This window comes from Capsaspora owczarzaki (assembly GCF_000151315.2).
Source record: "Capsaspora owczarzaki ATCC 30864 unplaced genomic scaffold supercont2.2, whole genome shotgun sequence".
NCBI lineage: Eukaryota > Filasterea > Ministeriida > Capsasporidae > Capsaspora > Capsaspora owczarzaki.
In genome coordinates, this window is record NW_011887293.1 from 2,447,543 (window position 1) to 2,463,520 (window position 15,978).

Consider the following 15,978-nt stretch of genomic DNA (forward strand, 5'->3'; position numbering starts at 1 on the left):
GGAAAATCTCGCGCACCGAGCTGGCCGCATCAGCCTCGGCGTGCACTTGCATCAAGAGGCCATGTTGTTGGTAAAGGACGCAAGGGCTTCACGAAGAGGCAACGGCTTTGACCGTGCGTAGAGGCGGCGAGACCCTTGCGACGCGCAGATGAGCAGACAGAGCCGAAGGTGCATCAGCAGACGCCACCCCATCTCGTTGGACACTCGGTAGGAAAACACCCGCCACTGGTCATGGAAGCGCTTGGGATCGATGCGTTGCAAGGGCAAGCGAGCAGACAGGAGGGAAAGCTCGAGAAGAACACTTCGACCGTCGCTCGCAAACTGATTCGAGTAGCGATTCAGGGATACCTGCAGTCGGTCGTACGCGTGAGCGTACAGGGCGCCACTCGCAAGGAGCAGAGGCAGCGTGCTCGGCACGGTAATGGCTGAAATGTGGCGGACAGTCGCCGAAAAATGATCGGCGACGCCAGAGCGCCGATGGCCCAACGCCATGACAGGCCCAATTGCCAGTTCAACCAGCACGCGTGTTTCTTGAGGTGGAAATGGATTGAAGGACGGAAAGCGAACCGTCGCGTCATCATCGGTCGCTGGTGTTGCTCCAGCATCAGCATCAGCAGCAGCAGCAGCAGCAGCAGCAGCGCCTGCGGACGCGGATTCGGGTACAGATTCCTGGTGGCTGGAGGCATCGTCATCACCCAATTTGGCGTTCAACGGGTCAAACAGAGTCGGAGCGGCGCGCACGAGTGGGCTCCGAGCGCTCGTGACCCTTTGAACCGCCTTCTCTGCACCAAAGCACAGCAGTCGCTCAGAAGGCACGCAAAGAGTGCTCTGGGACAGAGTCTCATGAACGCGGCGATGGCTGCTTGCGGCTGGTTCTTTGATGGGAGCATCTGGCAAAGGTTCCGCGGGCGGGACAGCGCTGGGCGCTGGAGCGGCTGCCGACACGCGCGCATCCGACAATGAAGTAGAAGCAACGCCGACCGGGCAGGCAACCTCGCGCACTTGACACTGTAAAGACTCCAAAGTGACAAAGCCTGTGCCTTCCGTGATGGCAAGGGTGGCGTGTTGTGGAATATTTCCGAAAGACACAGCTGTGTCGCGACGAAGGTTGGCGTGCTTGGCGCCTGTCGCTCCATGCAGTGGGCTTGTCACGGCTGATTTCGACGTCAACAAGTTGGCTCCAACAGAAAGCTGCCCGCTATGCAGGACCAAACGGCACATGGAGAAGGGCCGCGCTGCATCGAGACCTCCGGCATCGACCACGAGCGGGACGGCAGTGGTCAGCTCCGGGACGGCGGACGGCTGGAGCGGGTTGAATCGCAGGGCAGTGGAGGCAAAGCTGCGCGGATGAACGGTCGACTGCAGCGCTTCAACTTGAAAACCCGGAAGTGTAATGGCAAACTGTCGGGAAGTGGTGTAGAGCTTGCCCAGTCGAGCAACATCGTCCATGTAATGCTGCAACAAGCGATCCAGAATCACCTCGGGGTCCTTTTCCGCTTGCAGCGTCATCGAGTCAACCATTTGCTGCACACTCGCGAGAAGCATCGGCGTGGTGAAGAGCCGCGTGTACTGGTGGAAACGAACAATGGTTGCAACAGCTGGCCGTCCGCGAAGCGACATTGGCGCGCGAGCCATGGGGGCCGAGTCGCGTGGCTGCGGCAGGGTGGTGGAAGACGACGAGGAAGTCGGTTTGACCGCAGTCAAAGCAAAGCCCTGATGATATGCGCGGATGAACGCAGCCAGCCCTTTGAAAGGAATGGATTGTTCGAGGACACTATCAGGTGAGGCATCGGGCGAAAGCTCTGTCGCGTCTGAGGGCTGGTGGACATTGGACTGCCAGTGGGCCTTGCCAGCGCGTACAGACTGCAGATCGCGCGCATCAAATGCGACGGCCGTCCAGTCCGGAACGTGCAACGATTTGATGCCGTCGACGAGCTCTGGCGCTTCTTCGGGGAAAACGGTGGCTGGGTGGTGACCTGCCTCTTCCGGTTCCCCCTCGTCCTCGTCTGCATCGCCGTCGGCAGCAGCGGCAGCAGCAGCGGCCGCAAGCCAAGCTGGATGCAAAAATTCTCCAGACGGCGGATGATGGCGCCCCAAATCAACAACGGGGGGCACGCTCGAGCGTGCCCGGACGTTGTGGCACACCAGGAACGGAAGCGAAGGAGCTGCGTAGCCGGCGTCAAACTCGGAATCGACCACCGTTTTTCGCATGCTGTACGTGTTGACTAACGGCAAGTAAGCGGTAAGCAGTCGTTGCTGCAAAGCATAGGCAGCCAATTTCGAAGCAGCGCCGCCCGCAAAGTCATGCAACGGCCCGGAATCATCAGCAAGAGTGTCCGAGTTGGTCACCGAGGGTGACGCGCCGTCCGCCGCGCCATCGTGACCAAAGAACTCGTTCGCCGCAACAAACGCACCTTCGTCGTCGTCTTCGCCGTCGATTTCAGACCGTTGCTTCTGATGCGCTCGTCGCGCATAGCGCACAGGATGGACATCTTCTGTGCCATCATCGAAGGTGCTTGCAAGGGCAGCAGCACCCGACGCACTTCGTCGCGACAGCGGGAATTGGTCGTCTGAGCCCGAATCCGAGTCTTCTGTCGTCGAGCCTTGAGAGGTAAAGTCATCGTCGCTGTCGTCGTCGCGGGCATCGCTCTCGTCGTTCTGGAGGTCTCTCTGATTCCGGCGAGAGTGAAAGCGCTCGGTCGTGTGGTGGCCGTCACTGTCCGTTTCATCCGAGCCCGACAGCGAGTACGCCGAGCTCTCCGTGTCGCGCCCCAAAATGTGAAGATCATCGGCCGAGAGCCCAGAGTCGCTCGAATCCAGAAGGGACCCGGTACTGCGAGAACTGCTAGAGCTGTTGCTGCCAAGGCGCGATGCCTGCGAATCAAGCCTTGCAATTGCATCACGAAACGCCGCAGTGCTGGCCGCAGCAGATTCCTGCTCAAGCGAAGCACCACGTTCGTGGTAGGCGCCCGGTTCGCCAAACTCGGTCGCATCAGCGAGCGAAGAAACAGCCGAATGGAAGCTGTCAGAATCACTCAACTCGTCCTTGACAGACTGGTCGCTGTGCACTGACGCGGTGGTCACAGCGCCTCCTTCAGTGTTCAAATGCGGCTGATCAAAGGGCGAGGTGGACTCTGCCGCCAAGCCAGCGGTCAGGGACGCGCGGGATGCCCGCAACTCAACTTGTGACGGAGTGAATTTGGCCTGGGCGGCTTCATTCTCCAGCGTGTTGGCGCGCGTGTGAGTGCCTTTAGGGGCGGCAAGTTGCTTCGAAGGTGGCGCGGCCCGATCTGTCTCAGCAGCAGGAGCAGAAGCAGGAGAAGGAGAATGGGACGGCTCGGCGTGCACAGAAGAGCGGCGTGGTGCTGGACTGGCAGTCGCATGATTGCTACTCAGCGTCGGTGAGGAGGGATGGCCTCGAAGACGCCGTTGCTGTGGCTGCGAAGACGTGGTGAACGACTTGGATTCGTCGTCGCTCTGGCTACTCGAGCTGGCACGGGACAGCATCTCCCGACTGCGTGCTCTGGAGCTGCTTCGACGGGAAGAGTGACGTTTGTTGTTGCTCGGTTCTGTGGAAGCATGCTCGAAACGAGCAGCAGCCAGCGTGCGCGTGTCCAAAATCAGGCTGCGTCGTCTGAGGATGGCATCTTTGGCGGTGCGCGAGGGGGTTGGCGATCGCGGCGAATCTGGAACGTCTGACGGTTGCACGCCGTTCGTCGAGTCGCTTTCGTCGTTGTCGTCGTTGTCATCGTCGTCGTTGACGTCGTCGTTGTCGTTGTCGCTTTTGACTTTCGAGCGGGACGTGCGCATGCTGGACTTTGGGAGCCGAGTCCGGCTGCTCCCAACCGCAGCAGAAGAAACCGCATGCAAAGTGGCGTGCGAGGCGTACTGGCCTGCGCGATTTGGTGAAATTTTCGGGGATTGCAAAGACGCTGGGTCCTGGCCCGTGGCAAGTGCATCGTCAAGGGCAATCAAGGAAGCCGCACGGCCGAATTTGCTCGAAGCAAGTTCCCGCATGGAGCCGGAATGTCGACTGTGCTTTGACGTGGACGCAATGACGGCGGCTGAGATTTTGCGCGAGCGTGCTGATGGCGGTGCCGGACTTGGAGCGAGTTTGGCACTGTGCAGAGTCGACGTTGCGGCTGCAGCGGCAATGGCCGCCGCTCGCTCGAGCTGAAGCCGCCGGACACGTCGAGCGAGCTTTTTCGGATCTTGCCACAGGTAATGCAAGGCGCGGTGATGCACGTCGTTGGCGAGGAGGAAGGCACGTTGAGTCGCAGCATCTTCACGCCAGGTCGGGAACTTGTCCAGCAGCGTCACGGTCAACGACGTGGACAACGATCCGACTTGTGCCCACACACCGGCCAGCTGCTGGGATCGATCTGCAACACGATCTGCAGGACCACTGACACTGGTATTGGAGGTGGGGGTGGGGGTGGGGGTGGAGGTGGCAGCAGCAGCAGCGGCGGCAGCAGCGGCGGCAGCAGTCATTGGGGCGGAGCTCGGCAGTACACCTTCATTCAGAGCACTATCAGAAGGAGTAGGAAGGGTGGGTGATGTAACTAGAGTCCCGGTTGCTCTTCCCGGCTGCCGTTGTTGTTGTTGTTGTTGCTGTTGCTGTTGTGGTAGTTTAGATGATAAATGAGGCGGCCGAACAACCTTGAGCGGGTGGTTCTTGTACATGAGCTGATGAACAAGCACGTCGGGTAGGTCGATGCGCAGCTTGTCGTTCGAAATTGCCGTGACGAGCGAATCTTTGAGCACGGAAGCGCCTTGACTCAGCTGCAAATGCAAACAGTTGTCCCCGTCGACCAAAAACACACCAATCTGCTTGGTCGACAGGTCGAGCGTGGTGTGCATCAAGTCAACCTCGTCCTCGACAGGTCCGACCCACACGCTGTTCTCCTTGTCTTTCATGTGGTACAGGAAGGAGTCGAGCCACGACGCTGCGCTTGCAACTTGCGGGAGGGACAGAAATCCGGTAATTTCACCGACCTTGATGCAGTACCGCGAAGCAAACGTCTCGGCAAGGGGCAGCGGCCCGTACAAACGATGCCCTGTCAGAGTCAGGCCGCCAATGTGCAGGCTGCCCGGAGAGTACATTTGCATGGAATCGGGCAGCAGCACTTGATTGTGCGCTGCGGGCTCGTCCAGGCCTGCCAGTCCTCCAGCGCCAACAGCACTTGGCGGGGCTGACGATGAGCCCGCGACCACGGAGCCTCGTCGAATGCTGGCATTGGCAGCAGCGCGCGTCTGCATCTTGGCCGTCTTGGCAGCATCAAGCACAAACTCTGCGCTCGGAGTGAGCAGCGTGAGGGGTGCGACATCCAGCTCCAAGCTCATGTGATCGTGGGTGTTGATGACCTCGAGCGTAATTTCGGGGCATCGAATGATCGGAGACAGTGGATGGAGCGTGTAGAGATTGACAGGCAGCTCGAAAATAACGTCCGCAATGTGGACTCCGACATGAATGTGGAGCGAGTTGACATCCAGAGGGGGCAGGAGAGGGTCACCGCTGAGCGCGCCGGCTGCAAGTGGCAGGTCAGGCGTGGGAGAAGCCAAGGAGCGCGTCGAACGAAGCAAATTTGCTTGAAACTGCTCGAGGTTGGTAAAGTTGTTGTCCACACCAAAATAGTTGTCCTTGACAAACAGTACATAGCGGACGAAAAAGCCAAACAGCTTGAGCACAATGTGGCGTGCATCAAAGTCCAGTTCAAGGACGTCTGTGGCCGACGGATGATACTCGGAGTGGACCAGGTAGGACGCATTCACGGTGAAAATGCCAAGCGACCAGTAAATCATCTCGGGATCGTCGATGTTCTGCCGAATGGTGCTTGAGCGTGGCAGGTGAAGGCGCAGCGCGAGGTCATCCACGTCGACATGAAACGTGTACGTTGTCGCAGCCGCTTTGTACGACGTGAACGGCATGACGCACGAAAAGTTGAGCTGCGGTCCCTCCAAACTCACAAAGGCGTTGTCGTCAAAATCGTTTGGCCGATTGATAATATTGCGCTCGTTGAGGCACCAGAGGAGCTTGAAATTTCGGAAGACTGCATTCACAGAGTACGTATATGGAACAAAGTGAAGCAAGTCCACTGGCTGCTCGGCGCCCCAATCGTTGACCAAGTCTGTCAAGAACGGGATTTGCGATCTCAGGTAGAAAATCCGGACTTCATGGAAGGCAAAATCGAAAATCCAATGCTGATGGCCGTTCCATTTGAGTGGGACATGCATTGAGGCGCGCATCTGTACAGGTTTTCCACAACAGCAAGTGAGGGCGTTACAAAATCTCGTGAGACAACATCAAATCAAACGAGATGACGAAGGGAACGAACGACGAGAGGGAGCTTACTTTCATGGCTCGACTAGAAACAAGCGAGGAAAATGGCAAAGTAGTTGAGACAGACATGTTTGCCAAATGCGCTTGAATGACGTGCGTGTAGCCTTCCGGCCCGACAATCCAGGGGACTTCAAATTCAATACTCGAGCCACCATCTACTTGAACAGTAATGGCCTTGCCAGGTGTGCCAAAATCTGCATCTGTTTTGACTTGCGAGCCCTGCGGTGGAACGATTGCAATGAGACGGAATTTGGTGAGCAACACAAGCATCAAAGCATGACCACTCGACGATCATGACAACCATATACCACGACTCAAACTTTACCTCAAACGTTCGGTAGCCAAAGGGCATCAGCACGCGTGTTTGCTCGCCGAATGCCAATCGTACGTCAAGGGATTCATAGCGACGTAAATCTCCGAGTTTGAGAGGCGGCGTTGGCTGCTGGTCGTCATAGCTCCACGGGTAAAAGAAGAGCTGGAGCATGGAGCGCTGCTTGTCGTCAATTGGACTGTAGGTGAGCTCTGTCTCTGAGACGAACGTCATGTTGATTCCCCATTGGGGCGGAGGCGTGCCGTCTGCAATTGCGACATCTGTTACAAGACCCGGAACGTCGACAAAATAGTCAATGCTCATTTCGGAAGATTTGAGAATGACCTTGTTCACCAACTGGCGCTCGCGACCGCTCATGCTCGGACGAGCAGTTGGAGTGGAAATGACACGGCCATCGAAATCGCGAGGCCACAGCACCGTGTTGGAAATGAGGCGAACGCGGCACGTTTGGACGCTCATGCGCGTGATCCAGCGGAACATGTCGGCCGCCGAGCGGGCTTTGGTCGTGGTGTGGACGCCAGTAATCTCGCGGCATTCGAACGAGGCGAGAGACTTGAGCAAAGGATTGCCGACGACAATGCATGCTCGTAGTATAGTCAGATGCACCGCAGGAATGTACTCTAGCCACGCTGGTCGAGGTTGCGGCTGGGGCACAACGTCGTCGACAGACACGTCCGGATCGGTCATTGGAACTGCCGTTTGCTCTGGATGTGTCTGTGATGGGTTTACTCGCCCTGGCGTCGCACTAGTAGCAGAAGCGGCAGGCGTGGATCCACCGGTTCCAGCTGCTGCAGAGGTGCCTGGTGGGCGAGCGCGCTGAGCCAGCATGTCTCGTAATCGGTCGTAATTTTTGCTATTGTTGTAAAAGTGCACCTGGAGACCGTTGAGCTCCAACGACAACCGGCAATTGTCCTTGACCACTAGCGAGTCAACAACAACACACAACGACGAGTCAGCAGCATTCAAAAGTTGTTCGGAACATTTTGGTTTGGCAGCAAATCGCCGCAGCAACAAAAAATTTCGCCCCCACCTGATCCAAGCGTCTTTTGATAGTCCCACAACCAGTAGCGCAGCGTGATACTGCCATCAATGATGCGCAGCGACAGGTCGTTGTTTGTGTACCGCACTTCGCTGAACATGATTTTGGCGCCAAGCAGATTGAACGAGACGGCACCTGTTGGACAGCAGCTGAGAGTGAGACGATGCAGACAAGTCCACCGAGCAACGTGGTACTTTGGAAGTCCAATGCAAACCTCCCCACCCACCCCTTGAGGACTGAAGGTGGCTGGGGTTTTGGGGGTTGGTGGACGGAAGGAGGGGAAGCGAGGCCTGCTGCGCCGTTCGTCTCCCCCACCAGAGCAAGGTTCGTCGCATCCACACCACCATTGCACCAGGCCCCCCTCATCGAAGACATTGTCACACAGACAAAGGAAGAGCAGCAAAGGGGGCCCCCCAACTGAAGCACGGATCCGAAAAGCGATTGCATGGCATTATGGCATTGCGTTTCCATTCATTCACACTGGACTGACCGATGACGAGCGAGTCCTGGTCTGACTTGAGCAGGCGACGGATGAGGCGCGTTGCAACGAGACCAAAGACGCGCGAGTTAAAGTAGAGCAGGTAGAGAACCCACAGTGCAGACAGCACGCACGTCACAATGAGGACGGGCAGGTCGGACACGGTCGCCATTCTCTATCATAAAAAGCTCAGACAAACAAAAAAAAAAAAAAAAAGAAAAAAAAAAAAAAAGCCGCGCTCAGATTTTGGTACTCTGCACTCTCTGTACTCTGCAAGTGAATGAAGAAGATGAATAAGAAGAAAAAAAAATGAATGAATGAATGAGTGAATGAATGAATGAATGAAAACAAAAAATAGAAAATGGACTGCAGCGCTCAGAGCACTTGTTAAGAAAAACTCTTGAAAACATTCACAACGGGGAACAATTTTGATGATCTACATGTACGCGTGCCCGAGCTCTTCTGCTCGGTCGGCAACCCCCGTCCAAAACATCATTGCTCAAGAATGCCAACAACGATCGTGCGTGTGACATCGAGCGAGACGGGAAGGTGGTGGGACACAATCGAACTCCAGCAGAGTCGGCGCAGCGAGGATATTCTACGCCGCAGTTCAGGCACCAGAACAGCAGCAGGTTGTTGGTGTGGTGCGCCTGTCTGGAATGGAGCAACTGCAGGCGAATCGGGAGTGTCAGCGGCAGCAGCAGCAGCAGCAGCGTTCTTGTTAAGGTGCGGACTCGAAACGGGGGGCATATAGACGGATATGCCGTGCGACTCGAGCAGCTGGAGTGGAGTCTCGCCTTGGAGGTTGGGCGCATGCACCGAGCCACCAAATTGCGCGAGAAGCACGACGCAGCCAAGCTTTCCGGCGCGGGCGGCGTAGTGCGCTGCAGTGTTGCCATCTTTGTCGACCAGCTCAACGCTGGCATGCCGTTGCAATAATACCTGACATGCGTGCTCCCGACCAAACGATGCTGCATACATGAGCGGGGTTTTCCCCTGAGCACACCGCGCATCGGCGAGGTACAAGGTGTGAAAAACGGCCTGCTGTCGTTTGAGCGTTGATGATGATGATGATGATGATGACGACGATTTGCTGGCAAACACCGAGTGCCCATCTTGTACTCCACACATGTTGGTGCGAGAAGCGCGTGCAAGGGACAGTGTTGGGGATGCGGCGCCCGATCGAAGAAGCTCAAGCGCCGCGTCGTCAGCAAGCGGGAATTCCGCATGAAACGCAATGGCCTGTGCCACGTCAGGAAGACTCGATTGACCTGCTTGCAGCAACGCCTCTTGCTGGAGTTGCTCGCGGCAGACGACGTTTTCCGCGAGTGCGCTGTTACCTAAATTGTCGAGGAGACGTGCTAACGCCGACAGGGCGTGGTGCAGCAGGACCTCGAGGACCTCGGCCTTGCCACGCGTGGCTGCGTGGTGCACTGCGTTGAGCCCACGGCTGTCTCGCGTCTCCAGCGCAGCGCCGTGCTGGAGCAGGGTGGAGACGCAGGCGACGGTGCCCCGGCGGGCGGCCACCATCAGCGGTGTCGACCCGTCCGAGTCGCCGTGCTCGACTTGCCCGCGCGCCCACTCTGGCCGGTGGAGCAGCAGGTTCAAGCACTCTGCGTGGCGGTACTGCACACTATAGAACAGCGGACTGGTGCCCCAGTCGTCCGGAGGAGCAGCCGCGCTCGACACGAACACGGCGGCGCTACTGCCGCTAAGCGAGGACGGGCCACAAACGGATGCGGAGCCGCAAACCTCGACAATGCCTGCCGCAGCTCGATGGAACTGCGTCACGTTACGCGCACAGTCCGTGCACAGCTTGGCGGACGGCGGGGGCGACGGCGGGCACGAGTATGCGGATGCGAGCAGTTTTAGCGGCGGCATTTTGGTTGGCCACCAACAACAAGCAAGATTAGTTTGACTGGTCCTGATTTGGTGTTGACAGTCGAGTGGTGCCGATGTCATGCATCAACCATGTCAAACAAATTGAAGGGAAAATGACCAAAAAAAAAAAAAGTGTGCTGCCGACGAAATTGCACAAGATTTTTTTTCGCTCAAACAAACAAAACACAACACAAACCCAATAAGTTATCACAACGAAAGCATACACAATAGCTCAATCAAAGGAGAAAAGAACGCTCGACAACTTTCACCGAACAAACCGACGCAAAAACAGAATACACGCAGTCTGGCTAGCGGTCTAGCCCAAAAGTCGGGAAGGAGACGGCACGTCCACTCACGACGCCTCTCGCGGCTCCACTTGCAACGACAGCTCATAGTACTCGTCCTCGGATCCGGCCGTGGCGATTTCACTAACAAACGCGCCGACTTGTCGCACCAGCACAAAGTTGTACGGCATGTGCTGATATTGCCGCAGCCGGTTGATCACGTTGGCATATTGCGAGCGCTTGCGGAAGTTGATCACGGTCGGCTGCTGGGGCAGGTAGTCTGGATTACCGTCCTCGATGAAGGTCAGGTCTGTCAGGTAGATGCCTAGAGATTGCAGAAGTGGCCGACCAGGATCGGGTGATCATAAAGTGGTGGTGAGAAACACGGGGGAAACCTTGTTGAAAAATACAGTCAGAAGCAAGGAAGCGAGACATACCCATGAACGGAATACAGGGCGGCTCAATCGACTCAATTTCCTGGCGATACTTTGCGTGATTGGACGTCGAGGAGACAAGTGTGGAAAGCGTTCCAAACAATTCCTTCTCTTTGGCGGTGAGGAGCTGTAACAGAGGGTGAGGAAGGTGAGAAGAAGGGCAAGAAGCAGAAAAAAAAAGTGAAGGAAAGGGGTGGAAAATCAAAAACGCGCAAAGTCCAGACCATGCTTTTCACACTTACATCCCATGTTTTCTTCAGACGATGGATCGGACCCGTCTCCAAGCCACCCATGATGGCAAACAACGAGCAAAAGTTGTGAATCTCGTGACAGGCCTGCCATAGCGATCCAGAGGAGAAGGGTGTGTGTGTCAGTCAAGCCATGCGACACAGGAAAACCACCACCAACAACAACAAGGTCAGTAATTCACCTCGGCAGTCCGCAGGAACATGCGCAAAACAGCCACGCGCTTTTGCAAGTCTTTCTCCGAGAGTATTGTGAACACGACCCACGACAAAACCTGCACAACCCGCCCAGAACACAAAATGAGCCAATGAAAATCTCGCAACAAACACAAAAACAAAAAAAAAAAAAAAAAAAAACAACAAAAAAACAAAGAGTGCCTCCCAGACAACAACACCCCCCCCCACAACTCAGCCTACCTTGCTGAAACGATCAATGGTTGCCAAGAGATTGCGAGCCTTGTGCTGCAGCTCCTTCTTATTCCAGGCCAGATCGAGACAGTCCTTGGGTTGGATTTTCTTGTAAAGTTCAAAGTCAATCATGGCCATGTGGCGCGCCAATTCCATGGGATCCAGGTCGAGCAGCGTAAACGATGCCAAGTTTGCTGGAAGAATGGACTTTGGCGGGTTTTTGGCAGCCGCGCGGGTTTCTTCTTTGACGGGGCCGTAAATCTGACGAGAAAAGCCAAGTCAACGGTGAGCAACAATTGTAAACGTACGAAAAATGAATTGAGCAAACACTCCAGATTCATGTGCAACGAAAAAAAAAACCACCTCACCTTGTAGCGCTTCAAAAGCTTTTCGAGCTGGGTAGAGGCGGTTTTGAGATCATCCGCCATGGTTGACGTAAATCGCGAGAAGGTCACTTCAAGCGTGGGATTTTCCAGAAAATCGTCAAAGGACTTGTTCAACCACGCACGGAGGGCGTTGAATACACTGTCGATACATGAAGAACGCAAAAAAATAAGTGAGAATGGTGTTGCAAAAAATGGAACATCTCCACCCACAACACCAGCAACCTGCTACATACCGCAGTCGGATGGGAATGATAATTCGCTTGTTGTAAATGTCCTTTTGCTCGGCGGAGAGCGTGTTGACCGGGAAGTCAACGGCGTATCGCAGAATCAACGCGTCAAGCAGCTTCTGGGGCGTGGTGAAGGAGTGGTAAGTCAGAATGAACGTGTCGAGGAAGACGGGATCTGGCTTGCTTGGCGACGTCAGACGGGCGATGAGCTTGTCGAGCGGGCCACCACGGACCGTCTTTTGCGTCTTGTCCTCGTACACAATGCCAGGTTCATCGAGCTGCTTTTTGAGGAGGTTGTTAAACTCTTCCTCCTGTTCACAGTAAGCAAAACAAACAGAAGAGCGGAAGAGCGGAAGGAAGAGCGGAAGAGGTGAGCGGTGTGAAGGAGAAACCAAAATGCCGGCACCTCCCAAAATCGCAAACACAACAAACAATCAAAACACACCGTAACGACACGAGGCACGGCACCGCTGGCACTCGGCGAATCCTTGGACTGGCCAATGAGCTTGGAGCGATTGAACAGCTGGTTCATCTCTGCAATCTTTTCGCGGTTTCGATCTTGCTCGAGCTTGTGCTGCTGGTGAAGCTCGACGCGGCGGGTCGTGTCGGAAATGTACTCGCGCAACGGGGTGAGCACCGCATCCAAGTGGGCAGCAAGCGCACGGAGGGCCGCGACAAAGCGCTCGTTCGCGTCCGGCGGGGGCCAGAAGGCTGTGCAAAGACGCCATGTCAGCAGCACCTCGTGAAGAAGGACGTGGATGGGCCGCTTGCCGTTTTCAACAGCATGCTGGGCATACTCTGCCATGCGGAAGGTTTCCAAGGATTCCAACTCTTCGCGGAACTGCCGCGAGACTTCCTCAGCAACGCGAACATGCTCTTCGTATTGCTCGGTCTTTTTGTCCACTGTCAGCTCGACCAGGCTCGCAGTCGCCTGCCGAACAGCATCGGCATAGGCATTTAAACTTGCCATGATGGCCGAGTTGACATTGTTCTCGAGAATTTCCGCATCGCTGACCACCAGTCGATTGGCCGCCGCTGCTGCGTCGCTCATGGAAGAGCGGTTGGACGGGTTGGGGGACGTGGGGTTGGATTCGCTGGGTGTCGAAAGGGCGGCCAGTTGAATGTGCTTGTCTGCGTCGAAATGAATGTCGCGGAGCTGGTCGAGATCGTAAGTGCTGGCCTTGAACACTCCCTCCGCCTTGGCGACTTGCAAAAAGGCAATCATGGGGGTTGTCAGCAGGACGCAGGTGGAGACGACATCGTACGGAGCATTGTCCGTCGGCCACATGCCCGATGCAATCTTGGTGGCAAACACGAGCCGCTCGGCAGCCTTGGCGACCTTCTCCTTCTCGGCCGTAATGCGGCCTTTCTTGGCCGGGTCGAAAAGGACGTAGGCAGGCGTGTGCTCCACGGCCTCGACAATGCGCTCCGAGGCAGCGACGACAGCAGCGGTGGCAAACTTGTACGCGTCCTTCACTCCCGCGGCCACAATTTTGAGCTCCTCGGCCATGCAGCGCATCAGGTAGTGCAGCAAGGCAACAGGAACGCGGTCGGCCGACTGTTCGTTGCACATGCCAGCCACCATCAGGACCTTCGACATGAGAGCCGCGTTGTGCACCGTGCTGGGCAGGTCCCGAAGGAAGCCTTCAATCAGAGCGAGCGCACTGGCAACCTCGCTGGTGTTGTTCAGTTCGTTTGCAAGAAGGCGCTTGCCGGCGTTGGCCAGCCGCACCAGCGACGCAGAGAGGTACTCCATGTTCTTGGCGATGCCGCTCTTCACATTGGCATGGAACCCGGCCACAATGGTGTCGACAAGAACCAGAATATCCTTGACTGACCGAATCACCAGTGTGAGCTGTGCAATCACTTCGGGCTGGAGTTGGGAGCGCAGGTCGGGCTTGCTGGCAATAAAGTCCTTGCAGCTCACTTGCAAATCACGCTGCGCAGGGAAGTAGCGCGAGCGCATCGAGGTCAGCGTCGACATTGTGGTCGCATCTTCGTGGATGACCATCGTGTCCAGTGCATCGTCGGCGACCAGTCCGCCCACCTGCGCCGCGCGTGCAGCAACCGAGGTGGTGATTTTCTTGGACGGGTTGTGCTTGAGGTAAAAGATGCTTTCCATCGTGAGCGGATCCAGAGCTGCCTGCAGCTCCTCCATCAGCGGATTTTCATTGTCGTCCAGGCATCGCGCGTCTAAACGATGGGGGCGGGGGAAACGATGGGGTGGGGGTAGGAAGAAACGCGGAAAGCGGTGGGGAGGAGGGTGAAAAGGTGAATGAATACTCGACAACCAACGGAACGAGCAAGATCGTCATCACTATCGATACGTACCCGACTCATTGAGGCCAAAGAACACGCTGTACTTGAGAGGGTCGTTCTGGAGCTGGAACTTTTCGGCAAGCACTGGCAAAATATCGGCGCAAATGTTCTCCGACGTAACCTGGATACACTTTGACGCCATTTCGGTCAGTCCTTCCTTGCAGTGCACCTTGAGAATGCCACGAAACACGAGATCCTGGTTTGAGAGCAAAGGCGAAGGTGGGGGGGGGGAAAGAATGAGAACAAAAAAAAGTGTGCAGCCAAGAGAACCCCTGCAAGCCAAAAACAGGTGCACAATTGGGGTTCCAACCTTGGTCGGATAGGAAAACTTGAACAGAGCAAGACGCGTCTTGTTGGCACGAACAATCTTCTTTTCGAGTTCAGAGTGCAACGCCTTCTTTTGGCGCCGGACAGTCAAACCCGTCGTCTTGCCGCCGGGCGTGAGCGACGCAGAGCTGTTGGACGACTTGACCGTCCCGCGCTTGCGAGTCGCAGACGGGGTCATGAGCGCTCGCTTTTCGATGCGCGCCTGGCTGCTCTTGCTTTGCAGGCGTCCGCGCGCCGCGATATCCGGATCTGAGCCGTCCAGGCTGCGCATCGATCCGCCCACGGCGCTTGCGAGACTGGGAGGGACGCCGCCTTTCGTCGCATCGTCCAGCTGTGAGCTGCTGCCCTTTGACGACAGTGACGCCATCGAGGTGCGATGGTGCAGTGATGGTGACGTCGGATCCGACGAGGCGGCGCCAATCGTGTTGAGGTTGCCGTGACTCGCCGCGTCTCCAGCCACCGCCTTCTTGAACAACGACATGTCCTTCTTGCTGCTCTTGTACAAAACTGGACAAACAACACGCAGCACTGAGACAACGTTGCTGGATGTGAGTAAGACGACGGGAATAGCAGGAGCGACTGTCGCAAGTGCATGAATGCGTGAGGTGTCGATGTACTTGTCCTATGACACCCCTAACCCCCTTGCCCCCAAACTCTCAAACCCCCAACCCCCTTTACTCCCATCCCCAACTCCATCAGCGCAACAATGGGAAGAAAGCAGATTTTTGCAATGTTGTGGCGGTCTTTGTTTTTTTTTTTTTTTTTTTTTTTTTTTTTTTTTTTTTTTTTTTTTTTTTTTTTTGGGGCATCGACGTGTTTTGAGCCCCACTCGTCCTCCTCCTCCTCCTCCTCGCCCCTCGGCTCCTCGCTTCTGACAGTACGCATCCAGTCAAGCACCTCCTCTTCAGTCTCGGTGCGACCATCCCAGTCTGCCAGTCAGATGCGCGAGCCAGCAAATAAAAAAAAAAACCATCACACACACAAAAAAAAAAAAAAAAAAGCTTTTGTCGTGCCGGTTTGTTTAAAAGCCGCGACCAGCTCGAGCCGCAACGGCCACACGACATCCACACGAGCCGCAAAGACAGGCGCGGATGCTTGGGGTGCCACGGGACCACGCGGGAGGGGTGCGTTTGGCTCCAAAACGAACGAGTTGGGATACAAAAAAAAAAAACCACTGTCAACACATTGTCAGAAATAGAAAAAAAAAAAAAAACTCACAAAAAAAGGGTTTTTGAAAAAAAAAAAAGAAAAAAAAAAAAGAAAAGAAAAAAAAATCCAA

General features: G+C 55.8%; 3 protein-coding genes across 3 annotated transcripts; all 3 read right to left on the reverse strand.

Moving 5' to 3' along the window:
- Positions 1–51: 51 nt before the first annotated feature.
- On the reverse strand, positions 52–8,379 carry CAOG_01942 (hypothetical protein; the record flags this gene model as incomplete). The annotated part of the gene is made up of 5 exons (XM_004364753.2): positions 8,201–8,379; positions 7,702–7,845; positions 6,666–7,591; positions 6,353–6,559; positions 52–6,246 (listed from the first exon to the last, which is right to left on the reverse strand). Exons 1-5 carry the CDS (start codon positions 8,358–8,360, stop codon positions 52–54), a joined length of 7,632 nt encoding a protein of 2,543 aa, XP_004364810.1. The 5' UTR covers positions 8,361–8,379.
- A 171-nt stretch (positions 8,380–8,550) lies between these two features.
- CAOG_01943 (hypothetical protein) lies at positions 8,551–10,183 on the reverse strand. Its single transcript, XM_004364754.2, has one exon. The coding sequence runs from the start codon at positions 10,148–10,150 to the stop codon at positions 8,681–8,683; it is 1,470 nt and encodes a 489-aa protein (XP_004364811.2). The 5' UTR covers positions 10,151–10,183; the 3' UTR covers positions 8,551–8,680.
- A 23-nt stretch (positions 10,184–10,206) lies between these two features.
- CAOG_01944 (hypothetical protein) lies at positions 10,207–15,972 on the reverse strand. The gene is made up of 11 exons (XM_004364755.2): positions 15,918–15,972; positions 14,683–15,227; positions 14,385–14,568; positions 12,499–14,246; positions 12,060–12,364; positions 11,809–11,965; positions 11,450–11,701; positions 11,218–11,307; positions 11,030–11,122; positions 10,791–10,914; positions 10,207–10,678 (listed from the first exon to the last, which is right to left on the reverse strand). The coding sequence occupies exons 2-11, from the start codon at positions 15,178–15,180 to the stop codon at positions 10,422–10,424; spliced, it is 3,708 nt and encodes a 1,235-aa protein (XP_004364812.2). The 5' UTR covers positions 15,181–15,227; positions 15,918–15,972; the 3' UTR covers positions 10,207–10,421.
- Between the last annotated feature and the right edge of the window lie 6 nt (positions 15,973–15,978).

Bases quoted from the DNA above. Each gene is read 5' to 3' on its own strand.
- CAOG_01944 (XM_004364755.2), bottom strand. From the start codon at position 15,180: ATGTCGTTGTTCAAGAAGGCGGTGGCTGGAGACGCGGCGAGTCACGGC. The intron at 14,569-14,682 runs GTTGGAACCCCA...CTCTCAAACCAG, and splicing joins AGTTTTCCTATCCGACCAAG to GATCTCGTGTTTCGTGGCAT. The intron at 11,702-11,808 runs GTGAGGTGGTTT...TTTTCTCGTCAG, and splicing joins AGCTTTTGAAGCGCTACAAG to ATTTACGGCCCCGTCAAAGA.
- CAOG_01943 (XM_004364754.2), bottom strand. From the start codon at position 10,150: ATGACATCGGCACCACTCGACTGTCAACACCAAATCAGGACCAGTCAA.